Consider the following 16,163-nt stretch of genomic DNA (forward strand, 5'->3'; position numbering starts at 1 on the left):
AAAATGTATTTTATTATTAGTAATTTATATAAAAATTTTTTAAATTTTGAATAATAAATTTTCTTTTAATTTTGAATAATAAATTTAAAAAATTTTTGATAATAAATTTTTTTTAATTTTGAACTAATACTATAAGTCTATAAATAATTAAAATAAATTTTCAATTTAAAAAAAATTGTCTCCTTCAATTTTAACATTGAAAAAAAAAAGAAATCATCTAACTTATTTGAAAATAGAAAATTTAAAATAGAAAATCCCGTTAAAAATATTTATCCATTCCGTTACGCACAAAAATCCATATAACGATAACAAGATTATTTTCCATATTTTCAAGACTTGGAATTGAAGATTAGAATTTTCAATATATTTTTGTAAAGAAATTTTTCACCATTAAATTTTCCATATAATTAAAAACGACAGAGATGATATTTGCTATTTTAAGATCTTATGTCGAAACTAATTTACTATAAGAATGCACTAAGCTTTACGGCTTTTCAATTTGAAAAAAAGAATTAAAGCCGTGAAACTTCCACTTTGAGAGGAAAAAAAAGAAAGAGAGAGAGAGAGAGCTGATTAAAAAAAATAAAAAAGAAAAGTAGTAGTAGTAGTAGTAGTAGTGAAAAATTAGTTTTACGCTTCTGTTGTTGTGAAGAGAGAAGAGACAGTATTGAGAAAATTACATTGTGTTTCCTTGGGTAAAAAAAAAGGGGGGGGAGGGAGAAAATTTGCCCTCGCACTTCCACCGTTTTCGCGTGCCTTCCTTCCTCGTTTCACTAACACAAGGTCGCTTATTTGCAGTCCCTCCTGATATACTGCCTAACGGAACCTCAGCGGGAGAGGTTTCCGTCGCGGAAGGAGAAAATGCTACTCTCTCGTGTAAGGCATCCGGTAGACCAGAGCCACGAATTGTTTGGAAGCATGAAAAAAATACGTTAATACTGATGAAAGGACCTCACGACAAACTAATAAATGGTAAGTAAAATCTTAAATATTTTCTATTTTCATTCATGATGATAATAGAAAAATTTTAATAAAAAGAAAATTGGAAATAATGCAGAAAATTACAAACATATATATATATGGTCAGAGAAAATATTTCAAGCCCTTTTCAAATATCTTTCTGCCTTCGAGAGAGAGACCCCAATAACGAAAACACCGACCTTAACAAATTTTCTCATATATAAAAGCTGAGTCGAGAAAAAAATATAAATTTCCCTTTTTCGTATAACTTTCCAACAAAGGATTTCGATTTCTATAAGAAATTGATATTTTTTAATTAATTCTTTTATTAGTAAATTTCATTATCAAAAAAAAAAAAAAAAAATCGTTTCAAATAATTTATTACTTTTTTATATAATAGAAAAATAGTATTGAATCAAGAAAACCTATTGTCTTTATTTGATTCTTATGATTTTTTTTAATCAAAAAAAGATTTACCTTTCAAAATTTTTACTTGTTTCAGTAAAATCTTTCGCTATTTTAGTGAAACCTTTCGCTGTTTCAGGTAAATATTTTTTTCCGCGATATTTTCTTCAGAGTTCAGTTTTTATATTTTTTTTTCCCTGATTTATTAAAAAAAAACATTTTTAGGCTCCAGAGGTCGCGAAAAACATCGAAATATATCAGAAAACCACAATCGTAAATTTTCACTTCTATATATGGAGGAAGCAATATTCAATTAAAATAGATTTCCGTGCTCGTATATATGTATATAAAGTCAAAGGAACATGTTGAATATGTCATAGTCGAGATTAACTTGTCGATATTATATTTCTACATCCGACAAGGTCCTGACCGAGACCAAGATTGGCTCTCAGTGTATATATATATATTACTATATATACTATAAAACAATGGTCCCGACGATGGCCAGTTCTGAATTTCAGGTTCTATATTCTGCCTATATATACCACATATGTGTAAAGAGTATATGTGTGGGCATTGAATGTTAAGTATGTGCGCATTGTTCTTCCCCAGCAACCACAAATTCTCTCCTTGTAAATGCTATAGAAATCCGTGCACAAAGAACGTTGAAAATGTAGTACTTATTAGCAATACGCATAATGGAAAACAAGTGAACCCTAATGCAATTCGTGCATGCATAAAGAGTGACCTATATTTTTTCTTCGAGATTTTCAATTTTTTTGTTTTCTTTTATATTCGTTATTTCTTCAAATATTTATATATATTTTTTTATTACTTTGCTCGCAGGACAAAAAAAATTTTTTAAATTAAAATATAGTTTTTTTTTTTTACTAAAATTCGAAAAATTTTTCCTTTCCAAATAAATTTTAATATTGATTAACAAATATTTAATTAAATTCTTTTATTTCACTCACTTCATCCATAGATATTATTATATAAACGTCTTTTTTTAATTTCTCTACAAAAAAAAAAAAAATATTCTTCTCTCTATTTTCTTAAATAAAGATTCTTTAATGCAAATAGGAAAATAACCTGAATATTTCATATTCTCTTGTACGTCAACAGTTTAATTAGCTTTTTATATATTTTTCTCCCATATTTAATTTTTTAAAGAAAAAAAATCTAACTAGATCCAAACAGAGAAAATGATATTAATATTTTTTAATACAAAATTCATTTAATAATTAAAACTACATTTGTTAATTAAAAAAAAAAATTTCTTATACATTTTTTACGTATAATTTTTTTTTTAAAGAAATATATAGAAAAAAAATGCTTCAGAACAAAAAAAAAACTTTATATTGTCATCGGAAAGCAATAATAATTTTAATTGTGTTTCAACCGTAAAAATAAATTGATGAGATAGAATTGGATTTTACTTACACACTCATGCAGAAAATGATTACAATCATATATCTCGAAAAGAACTTGTTCTAAAATGAAATAAAAAAGACTTTCTCGTTCAATTTAAAAAAAAAAAATAAAAAATTTTTGTTTCTAAATATTTTTTTTATAAAAAATTTGTTTGCAATCTTTTCGTTGTTTTTTATCAAAATAGTTTTTTTAATATATACAAAATATTTAAGGCAAAATCAGTTGACATTTTTCATACCTTATACGTACTATATAAATATTTTTTAGAAGTGTGCGTTTCATTCTTAAAGTAAAGATCAAGGAGAGAATTTTTCTGCGGGGGAAGAAAAAATAAAATGTGAGAAACGAGATTTCCAATTATTTGAAGAAGTTCCATTTCAAAATGTGATCCTTAGTCTTTCAAACGAAATAGACGATTCAAAGTGCTTGCAAAAAAATGAGTTTGCGGTGTTCATTTCACGCTTGAAGGAAGAAGGAACGAGTTCAATCGATCCCTCAGAAAATGAGAAGAAGATATATGGGTCTTTCCAATGTGGGTTTTTGGTCTGTGATCTTTCGAATTTTCTATCATAAAAGGTAATATACTTTTACTTTGAAAGTTCATAATTGAGACTTCTCTCACTCTCTTTAACCGGATATACATTTTAAAAGATAATCACATTATCACCGCATTTCGAGAGAGAGAAAATCATTCCAATTAATAGTTCCTCATAATTTTTTTTAGCAACTATTTTCAAATATTTATTTTTTAATTAAATATTAAAATTAATATTAAAATATTTAAATTAATATTAAAATTTGTAATTTAATATTAATTAAACCATTTTTAATAATACCATTATTAAAATTTAATTGTTGTTGATTGACAAAAGGATATATCTTGTTTGTTTAGTTGTTTGTCGATTATAATTTCAAGTTGAATTAGGTTGCATAATCTAAAATAGGAGTCTAATAGGGGTTATTCAAATATGCATTACGCTCGAAGGGTAGCGAGAATCAGATTCGATGTTACCAACCATTATAATAGGGTTACAGAGAAATGCACCATAATAGGGAGAATCAGATCCAAAGATCTAAATCGAATGAGCATCGTATTACCTACTTTATTAATTAAGAGAATGTAGTATTAATTTCTAATTACTTTATATATATATATAAACTGAAAATGAAATTCAATTACAATTAAAATCCACTTCCTATTTAATTATTTATTTTTTCCGTCTCTATATCAAATTTTCAATTTTTTTTGCCATATGCTAATTATTCTTAATTTACGAATAATACCCGCGGTAAATAATAAAAAGATTAATCAATAATTTGATAAAACAGGAGGATAATATTATATTATGTATTACGGAATTAAAATTCTATTTATAGAAAACTAATATTGACAAAATAATTATAGAGGTTATTAACCTTATTTTTAATCGATAATTTTTTTAAAAAATAATTTACCAAAAACTAAAATTCGATGAATAATTTGAAAATAGTGTTTGATAAAGTATACAAATATATAATATATCTTTTTCCTAAGTAATTTCCTAATTACCATCCATTATCCCTCAACAAATTTGATCTCGTTTTATTATATTTTTTTTTCTTAGTTGAATTTAATCGTAAGCTGAAAGGAATTTCCGTTAAGGGAACGTGCCATAAACCACGATGGAAAATGTGGTGCGAGAGGGGAAGATCAACCTATTTTTTTTTTTTTTTTGCTTTTAGTCGCTTCTCTCTTTTCTCGTTTTTTTTTACAGAGCGCACCCTTTATGTTAATTCGCGTAATCAGTAGTATTGGAGGTGAAGATTCTACAGCTCGTGTAAAAAAGTTTCACCGCACCTTGCGTGGCATGGGTTAAGTGCATTATAGCTTGTGATTACGAGCCACTATGCCCTGTAATCAAAGTCATTAAAATTGTGGAAAATTCAAAATGTGCATTCCCATTTACCAAAATAATTTTCTCTTTCCATATATGTATGTATATATATTATCATGAGAATAAATTTCAGAGAAAAAAAATATTTGACATTACAGTGAGCAGCGCGTCAGGCGAGAGATTGGAATTAAACAGGGTGGACAGGAGGCAAATGGGAGCTTATCTTTGTATAGCAAGCAACGATGTCCCCCCAGCAGTCAGCAAGAGGGTTCATCTCAGAGTAAACTGTGAGTATTTGCACGCCAAAGAGATTATATTTTGACAAAATGAGTTGACAAGTGTGCGGTCCATATATGAGGGGGGGGGGGGTGAAAAAGGGAGATATGAAGCCTGTGACAAGACTTCCTAATTGTCTGCCACGAATTTTGACATGTTTATCAATCATTCACAATATTCCCGTGATGATTCATTAAAATCAAAAATTTTTATTTGGTCAGTTTACATGAAAAGAAAAACAAAAATTCTTTCTCGTTATTAATTCCTTCAGATATAACAAACTGATTAAAAATCTCAATTTTATATTTTTTATAAATATCGAAATAATTCGCTAAACCGAATATCGTTTTTTTTGAAAATAAAATAGAAAAATATTTTCTATTTTTTAATATTTAAAACAATTTTCATTATAATTAAATAATAATAGTTAAAGTTTTAAATAGTTTTTTAATAGTTTAAAATTAAAGTTAAAGCAATTACAGTCGATAAAAAAAAAATCACTAATAGATTTTTCCATTTATCTATATATATATAAAAGAATTCATGACGGAAATTTTCAAAGAGTGCGCACACAATTTTTCCTTTATCTATTTTCGCCACTTTTCGAATTCAAAACCTTTCATATAGAAAGAAAGGAAAGATTTGAAAACAGAAGTAGATAATCGACCCGAAAAAAGACAGCAGAAACGCGGTATTGTTAGAAACAGATACAGAATGGAATAGAAATAGTAAAAAAGAGGCAAACAATTGGACAGGAATAGATAGCATTGTTTGAAGGAAGAATAGAATAGTTTATAGATTGCTAAAAAAAAAAAAACACAAAGAAAGTCCCTCTCCCTCTTTTTCTTTTAAAACAAAATATTAGTGTAGCAATTAGTTTCCACTTATTTTTAATATATCAACATTCCTTTCATAAATAATAATAATAATAAGAATAATATTAATAATAATAATAATAATAATAATAATAATAAAATAATAATAATATTGGAAGAATGCGATTATTGACTTGAAGGAATTTTTTTTTTTTTTTAAATAAAACGCCAATTTAGAATTTTCTTAATAAAAGAAAAAAAGCAAAACAAAAGAGAAGAACAAATATACTAATATATAGGCAGAGTTCCAAGAGCAATGGTGTGTACATATTTAAATGTAGGTCAGTGAATTTGAAATTCTAGACAAGCAAGGCTCGAATTCAACCTTTTATTCATTTTCCATTGGAATATCTATCAATATGATAAACATGTCACAATAAAATGATAGTCTTCAAAAAGCTTTTTTTTCCCAACATTTTCAACAATTCAATTGATATTGAATTAGCATGTCAAAAAGAAAAAAAATATATAATAATTGATTTTCCAATATGTTATAGGGAAAATTAAACAAAAAATAATAATAAAAATAATTTTTGTTTTTTAGAAAAAAATTTTGTTGGAAATAAATTTTCCTCGGGAGTTTAAAAAAAAATATTTGAAGAGAAATTTTTAATTTAGTAAAATATGTTGGTTAGAAGCTAAAAAAAAAATATGAGTTTTTATTAAGTTTATATATATATATATATATATATGGGGAAAAAAACATTTTATAACTTTCCATTAAAATTTTATGCTGAATTCCATCCAGCATCCGGGGTAGAGAGAGAGAGAGGGGGGAGGAAAAAAAAATTCTTTATATTAAAGTTCCATGCAACGGATTATAAAGATTCTGAAACAATTCCAACCATTCGCAAACTTTATTTCCGTTGTTCGCGTCAAATCTCTATATAGCGGATATAATATCTGCGATCGGTTGGTGCTATTCCGGAATCCGGATAATCTGTTTCATGGGACTCCAGTTTAAGAGAAAACGTCATATATTGCGCCCAGGAAAAGTTATTGTTTACAGTCATAATTTAATATAAAAGAACAAAAATTATTTTATATAAGTCATTTTTTTTTTTTTTAGAGAATAATTCAAGCGGCAATTCTCTTTTTCCAATTTTTTTCAGATAAATTACAAAATTTCATAAATTTTAAATTACAAATAAAAATTATATTTTTATTTTTTTTACGTGTTAATAGTTTTCCTTATAATGTATAGTGTAATTTCCCAAACCGCGAGCGGAAGAATCTACTTAATTGTTGCAACAAATTTTGAAATTCACAAACATTAACAATTCATTTCTTCATCATGTTTAATTGAACAAAGCTATATATGGAATGCGCAATGTTGAAATTCGAAATTTCACAACTAACGAGCTAAATGAATAATGTAATAACTTTACAACAACAGTTGGTGCAAAAGTTTGTAACTAACTTCTATACAATTTAAAGTTTCACATATATATATGTACAAAATAATATATATAAGCAAATAAATTGATATCAAATATATAGAAATATATTTCAGTGGCATTAATTGGAAATTATTTTTTACGAAAAATATATTTAAAATCGGTAATAATTTTGTAATATAAAAAATGAGAAATATATTTATTTGAAATGTAAGGTGCAAAGGGAGAGAGAGTAAAAGAAGAAGATTTCTTAAAGGAGACAAATCACGCTATTGATTGTTTGAAAAGGGTAAAGTGAAGGTCTTGTTATTTGAACGTGCTAAACGTTTCGACCAGAGAGTTCCGAAATCAATACTGATTGATGTCTATTTCATTAACGTCAGCTTGAATGCGGGTACTGGAGAGTAATTCCAAGAGAGATTCCCTTATTGAACGCTATTATCCGAAAACTTGCGAGTACGTAACACACATCTATACAAAATTACTCCAAATATTGTTCATTCTTGATATCTTGATATTTACTTGAAAATCAAATTACATTGTGCCAATAAAACCCCTTAATTCAATAACCAACTTTTTTTAAACCTAAATTATTTAATCAATTAAATTTTTAATTAAATTAATTTATAATGTAATTTATAATTATAATTTATTATTTATAAAATAATTTATATTTACTATTTATAAAATAAGTTATAATTTATATTTATAATTTAAATTAAATTAAATAAAAACAGTGACACACGTTTTCAAATCATTTTTTTTTTTTATGAAAAAACTTATTGGAATGAAACAAACTTTTTTTTTCTGATTAAAGATTCTTTTCCTATTATATGAACTAAATTATACATATACGCGACCTTATCATATCTTCTTTTTTTGCTCATGCTTATTTCATTACATAAATTTAAATTTAAATAGAGAGTAAAATCTAAAACTTCATCTTTCTCTCTCTCTCTCTGAGACGTTATTATGCATTCAAACAATTTTAGTTCAAAAACTTACACAATATTTCTAATTATACCGACTGAATAAATATTAAAGTTTTAAAATGCATTAGCAATTTTTCGTTTTTTTTTTTTTCTTTAAATATAGTTATATAGTGGAGTGTTAAAAAACAACTAACGCACCTGATTTTATGAATAAAACATGAATACGTTGATATGCATAGAAAAATTCCCCGACTATTTCGATTTAATGTATCGAAGGTAGATTTTTCAATTTTAAAAAGTCAAGTTATTTAAAAACAAGTATATACTACAAACTTCATTTATATATATTTTTTTTACAAGCAAACAGGAGAATTTTTTTTTAATTCGAGTACATATAATATATTTTTTTTTAAAAATGTACGTTTTATTTGTAAAGCACGATGCAAATTCGCAATTTATTAAACAAGAATTTTAAAAGTATATTTAAAAAAAAACCCTTTTGTTCAATGTAATAATTCAATTTAGTGTGTATTTAATCAATATGTCAGTACATATAAACCAACAGAAATTAATTAAGTAAAATATTTTATAATTTCGAAAATATTTCAAAAATATTTCAAAAATATTTCAAAAATGTGAAGTAAATATTTTTCAAATTAATAAATGTTTTTTCAGTAGTTATGAAAAAATATATTCTCCAAAAATAAGAAAAAAAAATGATACGTCACGAAAAAAATGTGAATAAAAAAAAAACAAGATGAAAAAGGCATTTTTCGTTCTTTATAAAACAGAAGGAATGAGTTGTTAATTGAAAACAAAAAAAAATAATATGAAAAGCATTATTATAATCTCCCTTGTTATTCAAAAGCAGAGGAGAGAAATTTTTTGTAGACACCTTTCACAAGTATTTTACTTGTATCTGTTAATACTCCTGATGTTAATTTCTTGTTTTTCTCTATTTTTTTTTTTCTTAAAAAAGTCGGAACTTGCCGCAGCTAATGAGAACGCAACAGAATCGTTATTGCACACATTACGCCGTTGAATTTTTAAAAATAATTCCCTGCTAAATGTAGTCTTTATCCGAGATAATATCGCTTTTACACTGTAAAAAAAATGTTCTAAATTAGTATCACTTTCTCGTACTAAAATAGTACCTACTGAAATTAATCCCAAGCGGTATCAATACAGTACTGCATGAGGTATTAAATTTAAAGCAGTGAAATTTTTGTTTTGTAAACTATGAAATAAATTATTTAATAATATTAAAGTAGTTTTAATTAAAAAAATTTTTTAAATAGAATTTCAAAACTTAAGAAACAATAATGATTAATTAATTATTTATATGAATTAATTATTTTCATTATTTTCGAAATGGAAAAATTTTATGCTTTTTATATATTTGGGGATAAATAAAGTGGGTATTATTTAAAGTAATGAAATGTACATATCATTTTAAATTCAAAAAGTAGAATAGAAAAGAAAGTTTCTTACTTGCTGTATGCCACGAGGCTGCATCTGGATCACATGTCCGTTGCGCTGATTATGCCCGGGAAGACCTCAGAATTGGGAATGTCTGCTGCTTCCAAGATTTCTTCGTTGATGAGGGCAATGTTTAGAATATTAATTCCAGCATTTACGTCCCTGTTCCAAACGACATGACAGTTTTGGCAAAATGCATACCGCTTGGGGGACCTGGAAACAATATTTTTCTGGTTGCATGAGCTACACATTTTTGTTGTGTATCCTTCATAGGCGCTTACAACCTTCAGTCTTTCTTCTCCAACTTGTTTCGATCGTTCTCTCAACCGCTTCTCTATTTTCATTATTGGGGTTTTGACGTGTCCTTTCATACACGGATTAATTTTTGTTGATCCTATGGCCACAAAGCACGGTTCTTTCTTTACATTGTCTCCCATAATGAAATTGACAACTCTGTCCATTTCCCGTTGTACCATTATCAGCTTGTTGAATTTTAAATTTCGAAAACATCTTTCTGTCAATTTATCTTGTTTAATTTCGAATTGTTTTAAATAGAATTTAGCAAGTAATAGGTACTTTGTCGGATCATTTTTATCGACTTTGTTGTATTTTTCGTTCTTCTTCATAAAGTTGTTGTACCTCTCGTCAATGTCTTTCGAGTATTTGTGCAGCAGGCTTTTTCGACGCAATTCGCCATTACGAAATCGAAAAGTTTTTGTATTTGCGTAAATTAGAGTGTGTTGCTTCTTGTCTACTTTTTTGGTCCTTTCATCTTTTTTTATATGGGGATCATCTTCACGCATTCCTCCGCCAAACATTGCCTTCAGACCTGGATCGAGGCCCACGAACCGTTGATATTTAATTTTCTTCTTCTTCTTCGTTTTCTTTTGATTTCCACTTGATGGTAATGTCTCCTCTTCCTGCTTTTCCTTCTTCAAATCAAATATCAGAGACACTTTAACGCCATCTGTCTGCATACATCGAGGTACACTACATGCTCGTTTATTCTTGTGTTTGTCCTTAACTTTCTTCAGATCAAAAAGTGCTTCCCACAATGTTTTTAGATTGTCGTATTTCTTTTTCAACTTGGCCACGTTTTTTTCTTTCTCTCTTTCTGTAGGATCCACTTTTATCAACTTTTCTCTTATTTTATCTACCTGTTCCTTTTCAGTACTTTCAGTCGTTAAATTTTTCAAGTAATTCAAGACATCCCTTTCAAGAACAGTTTCGGTATACGTGGCATGATGCAAGCCGAAACGCTTCATGGGAAAAAGGACAAATCCTTTGGCCCCGCTGTCAACCAACTCTCTCTGCATTCTCATGAATAGGGGTAGAAATTTGTAACACAAATGTGGAATGTCTAAATCTTGAAAATTCAAAAGTCCAACCTCTTCTTTTTCTATCTTTTCTAATTTTTTCTCTTTTTTTCCTTTATCGTTTTGCTCCTGGTTCACTTTTTTCTTTTTCTTCTCCTCCTTCTCTTTCTCCCTCTTCAAACGAATTTCTTTTAACTCTTCCGTTTTTCTCTGTATGTCTTCCAAATAACCGTACAGTGTATCGTCATAACACATATCATATATAAGCAAGTTGATCAGTGCTTTTTCCACATTTTTATTTTTCTCCTTCATCTCCTTACTGGTCCAACATTCTTTCTTGCCACTTTTTTTGAAGGTAAAAATTTGTTCTTTATTTTCATTTTTCTGTTTCCTCTTTTCTATTTTTTCCTCCTTCTTTCTTATTCGTTCTCGTTGATTCCTTTCCCTTTCCTTCTCACTCTTATTCTCATCCCTTTTGAGTTGCTTTGTTATTTTTTTTATTTCTTGATTTTTACAAGGTTTCTTTGTGTAAGCTGCCTTTGCTTTTTCTCGAGCACTTTGTTGCTTATTTTTACGTGCTTGTTTCAATTCCTCTGATGTTGGTATTATTCCTTCCCTCCTTTGGTTTTCTTCTTTCCTTTGATTACCCTTCTTCTTGAAATTCTCCAGTCTTTTTTCATTTTTTTTTGTTTTCTTTTCCACTAGCTTCTTATCCTTTTCCGGTACTTTCTTCTTGTCACTTTCTTCTTGTTGAGGAATTCCAAATTCTTTGAATTTCAAATATTTTAGAAGCATTTTAGGTCCCTGCTGGTGCAAATGAACCCGCAAGTCCTTATCCATTTCTCGGCTTGCTTGGAGAAGAAGATCCGTTTCGAATTTACAATTGACGATTGTCAACATTTCAATTCGAAACTTATTGTATTCTTCGAGTCTTTCTTGATTTTTCTGCCACCATTTCTTTTTTCCATGTAGCTCCTCAAACTTTTTGAACAAAAGTTGATCAATTTCATTTTCTTCGTCGGCCATTTCTTTCTTAAATTCTTCAAATAATTGATACAACTCAGGATCTTTCTTTTTACAATTGTTGTAAACATTTTCCGTTCTTTCTTTAAAGCAATTCATTATTCTGTAATGCTCAAAACCAGTAATGGCATACTCCTCGGCAAGTCTGCAATCTGGTTTATTCATAAGATAGTTGACAAATATCGCTGTGAGGATTTTCATTCTGCTTGAATTTCTTACATCATGTTCGATTTTATTTTTCATGACATTATTGTCATCTTTTTGTAAAATTGAATTGAGGGACATGTATATTGCATAACTCTTTTGCACTTTCCTTTTCTGGATCCTGGCTTTCAACTTTCCTTTTTTTTTGTTGCTTTCTTTCATCCTCTCCTTTGAAGACTTTCCTTCTTCTTCACAAGTTTCAGACGATTCGTCAACGATCATTGGTTCATCGTCATCAGATGCATTTCCTCCACGATTTTTGGCTTTCGAGGTTGTTGGTTTCGATGGTTGTTGCTTGCGTTTTCCTTCAACTTCTGCAACAAGTAAATTGATGGTTATTTGTTTGCAATTCATTCCAAATTGGATTTTTTCTGTAAGGAAAGAATTGTCAATTATATACTCACTTTTTTCGACTTGCTTGATTTTGTCTTCCTTGAGTTTTGTGACTCTGTCTTTTGCGCCTGCTGCAGTCGGAGATGAATGTCGACTGATTTTTTTGGCTTTCTTAATCACGGGTGGTGTGCCTTTATCTGTGGATGCCACTTTTCTTTTCTTTAAACTGCTGTCGGTTGCTGGTTGTTGTTGGTCGATTTCCATTGCTTCGTGTTCTGCATCTACCAACATTTCTTCGCATGAACGTAAATCCAAATCTAATATTTTAAATTTGCCTGTGAATGAGGAGCATGAGCTGTCTTCATTAACTGGTGCAAAGTTGGTTGACAATCTTCTTCTTCTGCCACTAGTAACAGATGCAGTCGAGTTTGTATCATCATCATCATCATCATCCGGATCGTACATTCCTTGTCTACTTGTAGATGGTTGTGTCCCATCAAAAATGATTTTATGCTTTTGCCTCTTCGTTTCTGCAAAAAAAAAAGCAATCCAATATATACTTGTTGCATAAATTTCTACAAAACTTGCATTTCACACTAATAAAAGTAGTGTAAATTAAAATTGCAATTAATCTAATAATCCGTCAATTTTGATGAAATTTCCAAATTACACTCACTTTGAATCTTTTGATCGGTTAGTGATGCAAAGATGGCCTTTTGTATGTCGTCTGATTCAGCACACTCCTCATCCTTACTTGCCGATGATTGTGTCTCGTTTCTTGACGATTGCTCTTCTAAGTCTGTAAAATAGTTTCATTATAAATTTAAATCATGGCTACCTTATCATATATGATGTTTTCAATAATTTAACATAATTTATCATAGTATTAGCACATCAGCGGGTAGTGATCCTGTAGAATATCGTAAAAGAAACCCTCATGCTGGTAAGATATCATGATTTCCTTCCTTAAAGATACTCTCTTTACACATTTGCTAATACTATGATAATTATTTCATTTATTTAATAGTTGCTTTATTTACAAAATTTTGCCGTATTTTCTTCATTCTTGCGTGGACTGAAAAGTCTTTTAAATATGGACAACTTCTTCTCAGGAGACTCTGAGACCCTTTGCTTCTTCTTTTCATTGCTTGTTGGAGTTGTAGGGTTGCTGCTCAACTGAGATATCAAACTGTCGGTGCTTCCATCTGAAATTCAATTTTTATTTAACACATCACAACTTACTTGATAAATTAAGTTTATTTGAAAGTTGAAAACAAAAACTTTTAAGCTACCTCTGTCGGCGTTTGCTGCACTTGCTTCCTCTTTTTTCCTCATGTCTTTTTCAGCAATCAATTCTGCTTGTTTTCTTTTTTGTATTCCTTCTGAAAAATGTAACATTGAACATGTCAACAATTTTCCTCTTAAAGTAAAGTCCTTTTTAAGAAAAGAATTACATACCTTGCAATTTTTCAACAACTTTTAATTTACGCTTATGTTCGTCGATGGTTTCAGTTATATTGGAAGTGGCCTTACGGCCACTAGTCACAGGCCTATTTGGACGAGCAAAACCGGAAGCGTCGTCTTTGCTTGTGCTTGGGTATCCTGCAATTAAATGCAAACAAATTGACATTAATAATAATAAATTAAATTACTATCATTTTCATAGGTAAAGATTGAATTTGTAAAACAAAATGACATTAAGAACTTACTCATTGCAGTTTGCTCTGCGCTTTCGTTACATATACTTGATACGCCGTGCTTGTTGTAAGCACGGATGCGAAACTTGTACTGCTTGTTCATATTTAAACCATAAATTCTTTTCTCCGTTTCGACGGATTCGTGTAAAGAGGATATTTTCCAAACGCCATTTTCCCACACTTCAATAATATATCCTGTTATTGAAGAAGTGTTGAGTATTGACGGTATTGTCCAAGTGAGCTTAGCGTTCTTTTCCACTTTACCAATTACTATCAAATCACAAGGTGCATCTGGTGGACCTGAAAATCAGATACATACAGCATTGTCAATATATAATTTTATATTGATTTGACAAAAACATGATGCTAATAACATTTACATTTCAGTTTACATTTCTTATTTTGAAAAATGCTTAAACTTACAAAGATTTGATTCTATCACGCTTGATCCACTGGCACCATCGTCGTCGTTTGCTTCTGAAAAAAAATTAAATCCCCCTTCACACACACTGCTGTACACGCTCAAATTATGGTTAAAGTTGAAAATTATTAAATTGAATGGATGAAAAAATTGATAATAATTTACTTTTTTCTTGTATTGGCAACAGCCACACCGTACTCGAACCCTCATCGGATTTCTCTTCACCATTTACGGCTCGAACACGCAATTGATATTTCTGACCTTTAATTAGCCCTTCCACAATTCCAGTAGGTATTGCCGGTTTGATTGTGGTGGAAATTGTCCAATCTTCTTCAACTGTTTTCCACTCAATCAGGTACTCATCTACATCATTTTGTTGGTCTTCATCCACATGCCAGGCAAGACATACAAAATTTTTCCCTAAAGACTGAACATTCAAATATTCAGGCTCTGGTAGGGCTAGAAAGCAGAAAGAAAAAATATTTTAACATCACAAATGCATTATATTATACTCTTTAATAATGATGCAAATTACAAATGTTTGGGTCTTCCCGTCGTAATGGTATGAGCAGCTCAACTGATACTACTTTATGGTCGACATTGCTATTCCGATTTTCTCCTTCCGTTTCTGCAATAAGAAATTAATAATTAAACTTCTTGTATGCAATATTCATACCCCTTTTTTTTGGAATACGTCAATAACTCACCAGCAGAAGGCATTTGTACACGCACACTCGGTTGGCATACATCACTAGAGAGGCCATGACTGTTGATCGATCTGACTCCCAATGTGTAAGTTTTATTTATCTCCAATTTCGATATACGTCCACTATTTTGTGGAGCTTTCACTATCAACACTGGTTGAAGCTTTCTTCTTTCCTCTCCCAACTCGACAATGTAATTTGTTATTACCAAGTCATCTTTCCGTTGTGCCGGTGATGATGACCAGCTAATATCAATGTAATTTTCGCCCACATCATCTACACGTACGTTGAAGGGTGCACTAGGTGGCTCTTGAAAGAAGATGTAGATATTATTGTTTAGTCACAAAATTTAATTGACATTCAATTTATTAGCAAGCAATATAATATACATACTTCCTTTTGAACTGCCCTTGATTTTCTTCATTTTCTATTGCTTGGTCTTATGCAATTTTGATTATTGACATCATACACCTGGAATGATAAAAATAATTAAGATATACAATAATTTATTTGTGTTTGCGACACTAATTTCAAAATTGCGACTTGCGTTAAAATTAATTAAAATAGGAAAATATAAAAAAAACTTAAAATCTAATTTCTTAAAAAGCTCAGTTGCTTAATGAAATATTAATTGCCATCTTTTCAAATGTAAATGAATTTCTGATGAAGGAGTGTATCAAGATATACATTATAAATGTTACAATAAATGCAGAATTCAATACTAGAAAATAAATTACATTTAAGGGGAGGGACAGTTAAAATTTCAACCTTTCAATATTTACGTTGTTTGAAAATAATCAATTTTTTTTGGTTTTATTTATGATCTAAATTTA

At 29.2% G+C, this 16,163-nt stretch overlaps 2 protein-coding genes across 5 annotated transcripts in view; one reads left to right on the plus strand and one right to left on the minus strand.

The window, feature by feature from the left end:
• The window catches only part of LOC127282067 (caldesmon-like), a 329,462-nt gene extending 316,430 nt beyond the window's left edge, over positions 1–13,032 (minus strand). The window contains exons 1-3 of one of the 2 annotated variants that reach the window (XM_051306139.1): positions 12,580–13,032; positions 9,645–12,489; positions 8,859–9,255 (exon numbers count right to left, since the gene is read on the minus strand). In XM_051306139.1, coding sequence (XP_051162096.1) covers positions 9,674–12,489; positions 12,580–12,973 — 3,210 coding nt within the window. In that variant the 5' untranslated portion in view covers positions 12,974–13,032 and the 3' untranslated portion in view covers positions 8,859–9,255; positions 9,645–9,673. Of the gene's footprint in view, positions 1–8,858; positions 9,256–9,644; positions 12,490–12,579 lie in introns of those variants that run through there. The other variant, XR_007843138.1, reaches the window with a different exon arrangement.
• LOC127282074 (lachesin-like) overlaps positions 1–16,163 on the plus strand; it is a 121,634-nt gene that overhangs the window by 100,577 nt on the left and 4,894 nt on the right. For all 3 annotated transcript variants that reach the window (XM_051306157.1, XM_051306156.1, XM_051306155.1), the window contains exons 5-6: positions 799–972; positions 4,832–4,960. In XM_051306157.1, coding sequence (XP_051162114.1) covers positions 799–972; positions 4,832–4,960 — 303 coding nt within the window. The remainder of the gene's footprint in view (positions 1–798; positions 973–4,831; positions 4,961–16,163) is intronic.

Source organism: Leptopilina boulardi, unplaced genomic scaffold, assembly GCF_019393585.1.
Source record: "Leptopilina boulardi isolate dan_hultmark-lab unplaced genomic scaffold, ZJU_Lbou_2.1 LbouV2_278, whole genome shotgun sequence".
Taxonomy (NCBI): Eukaryota; Metazoa; Arthropoda; class Insecta; order Hymenoptera; family Figitidae; genus Leptopilina; species Leptopilina boulardi.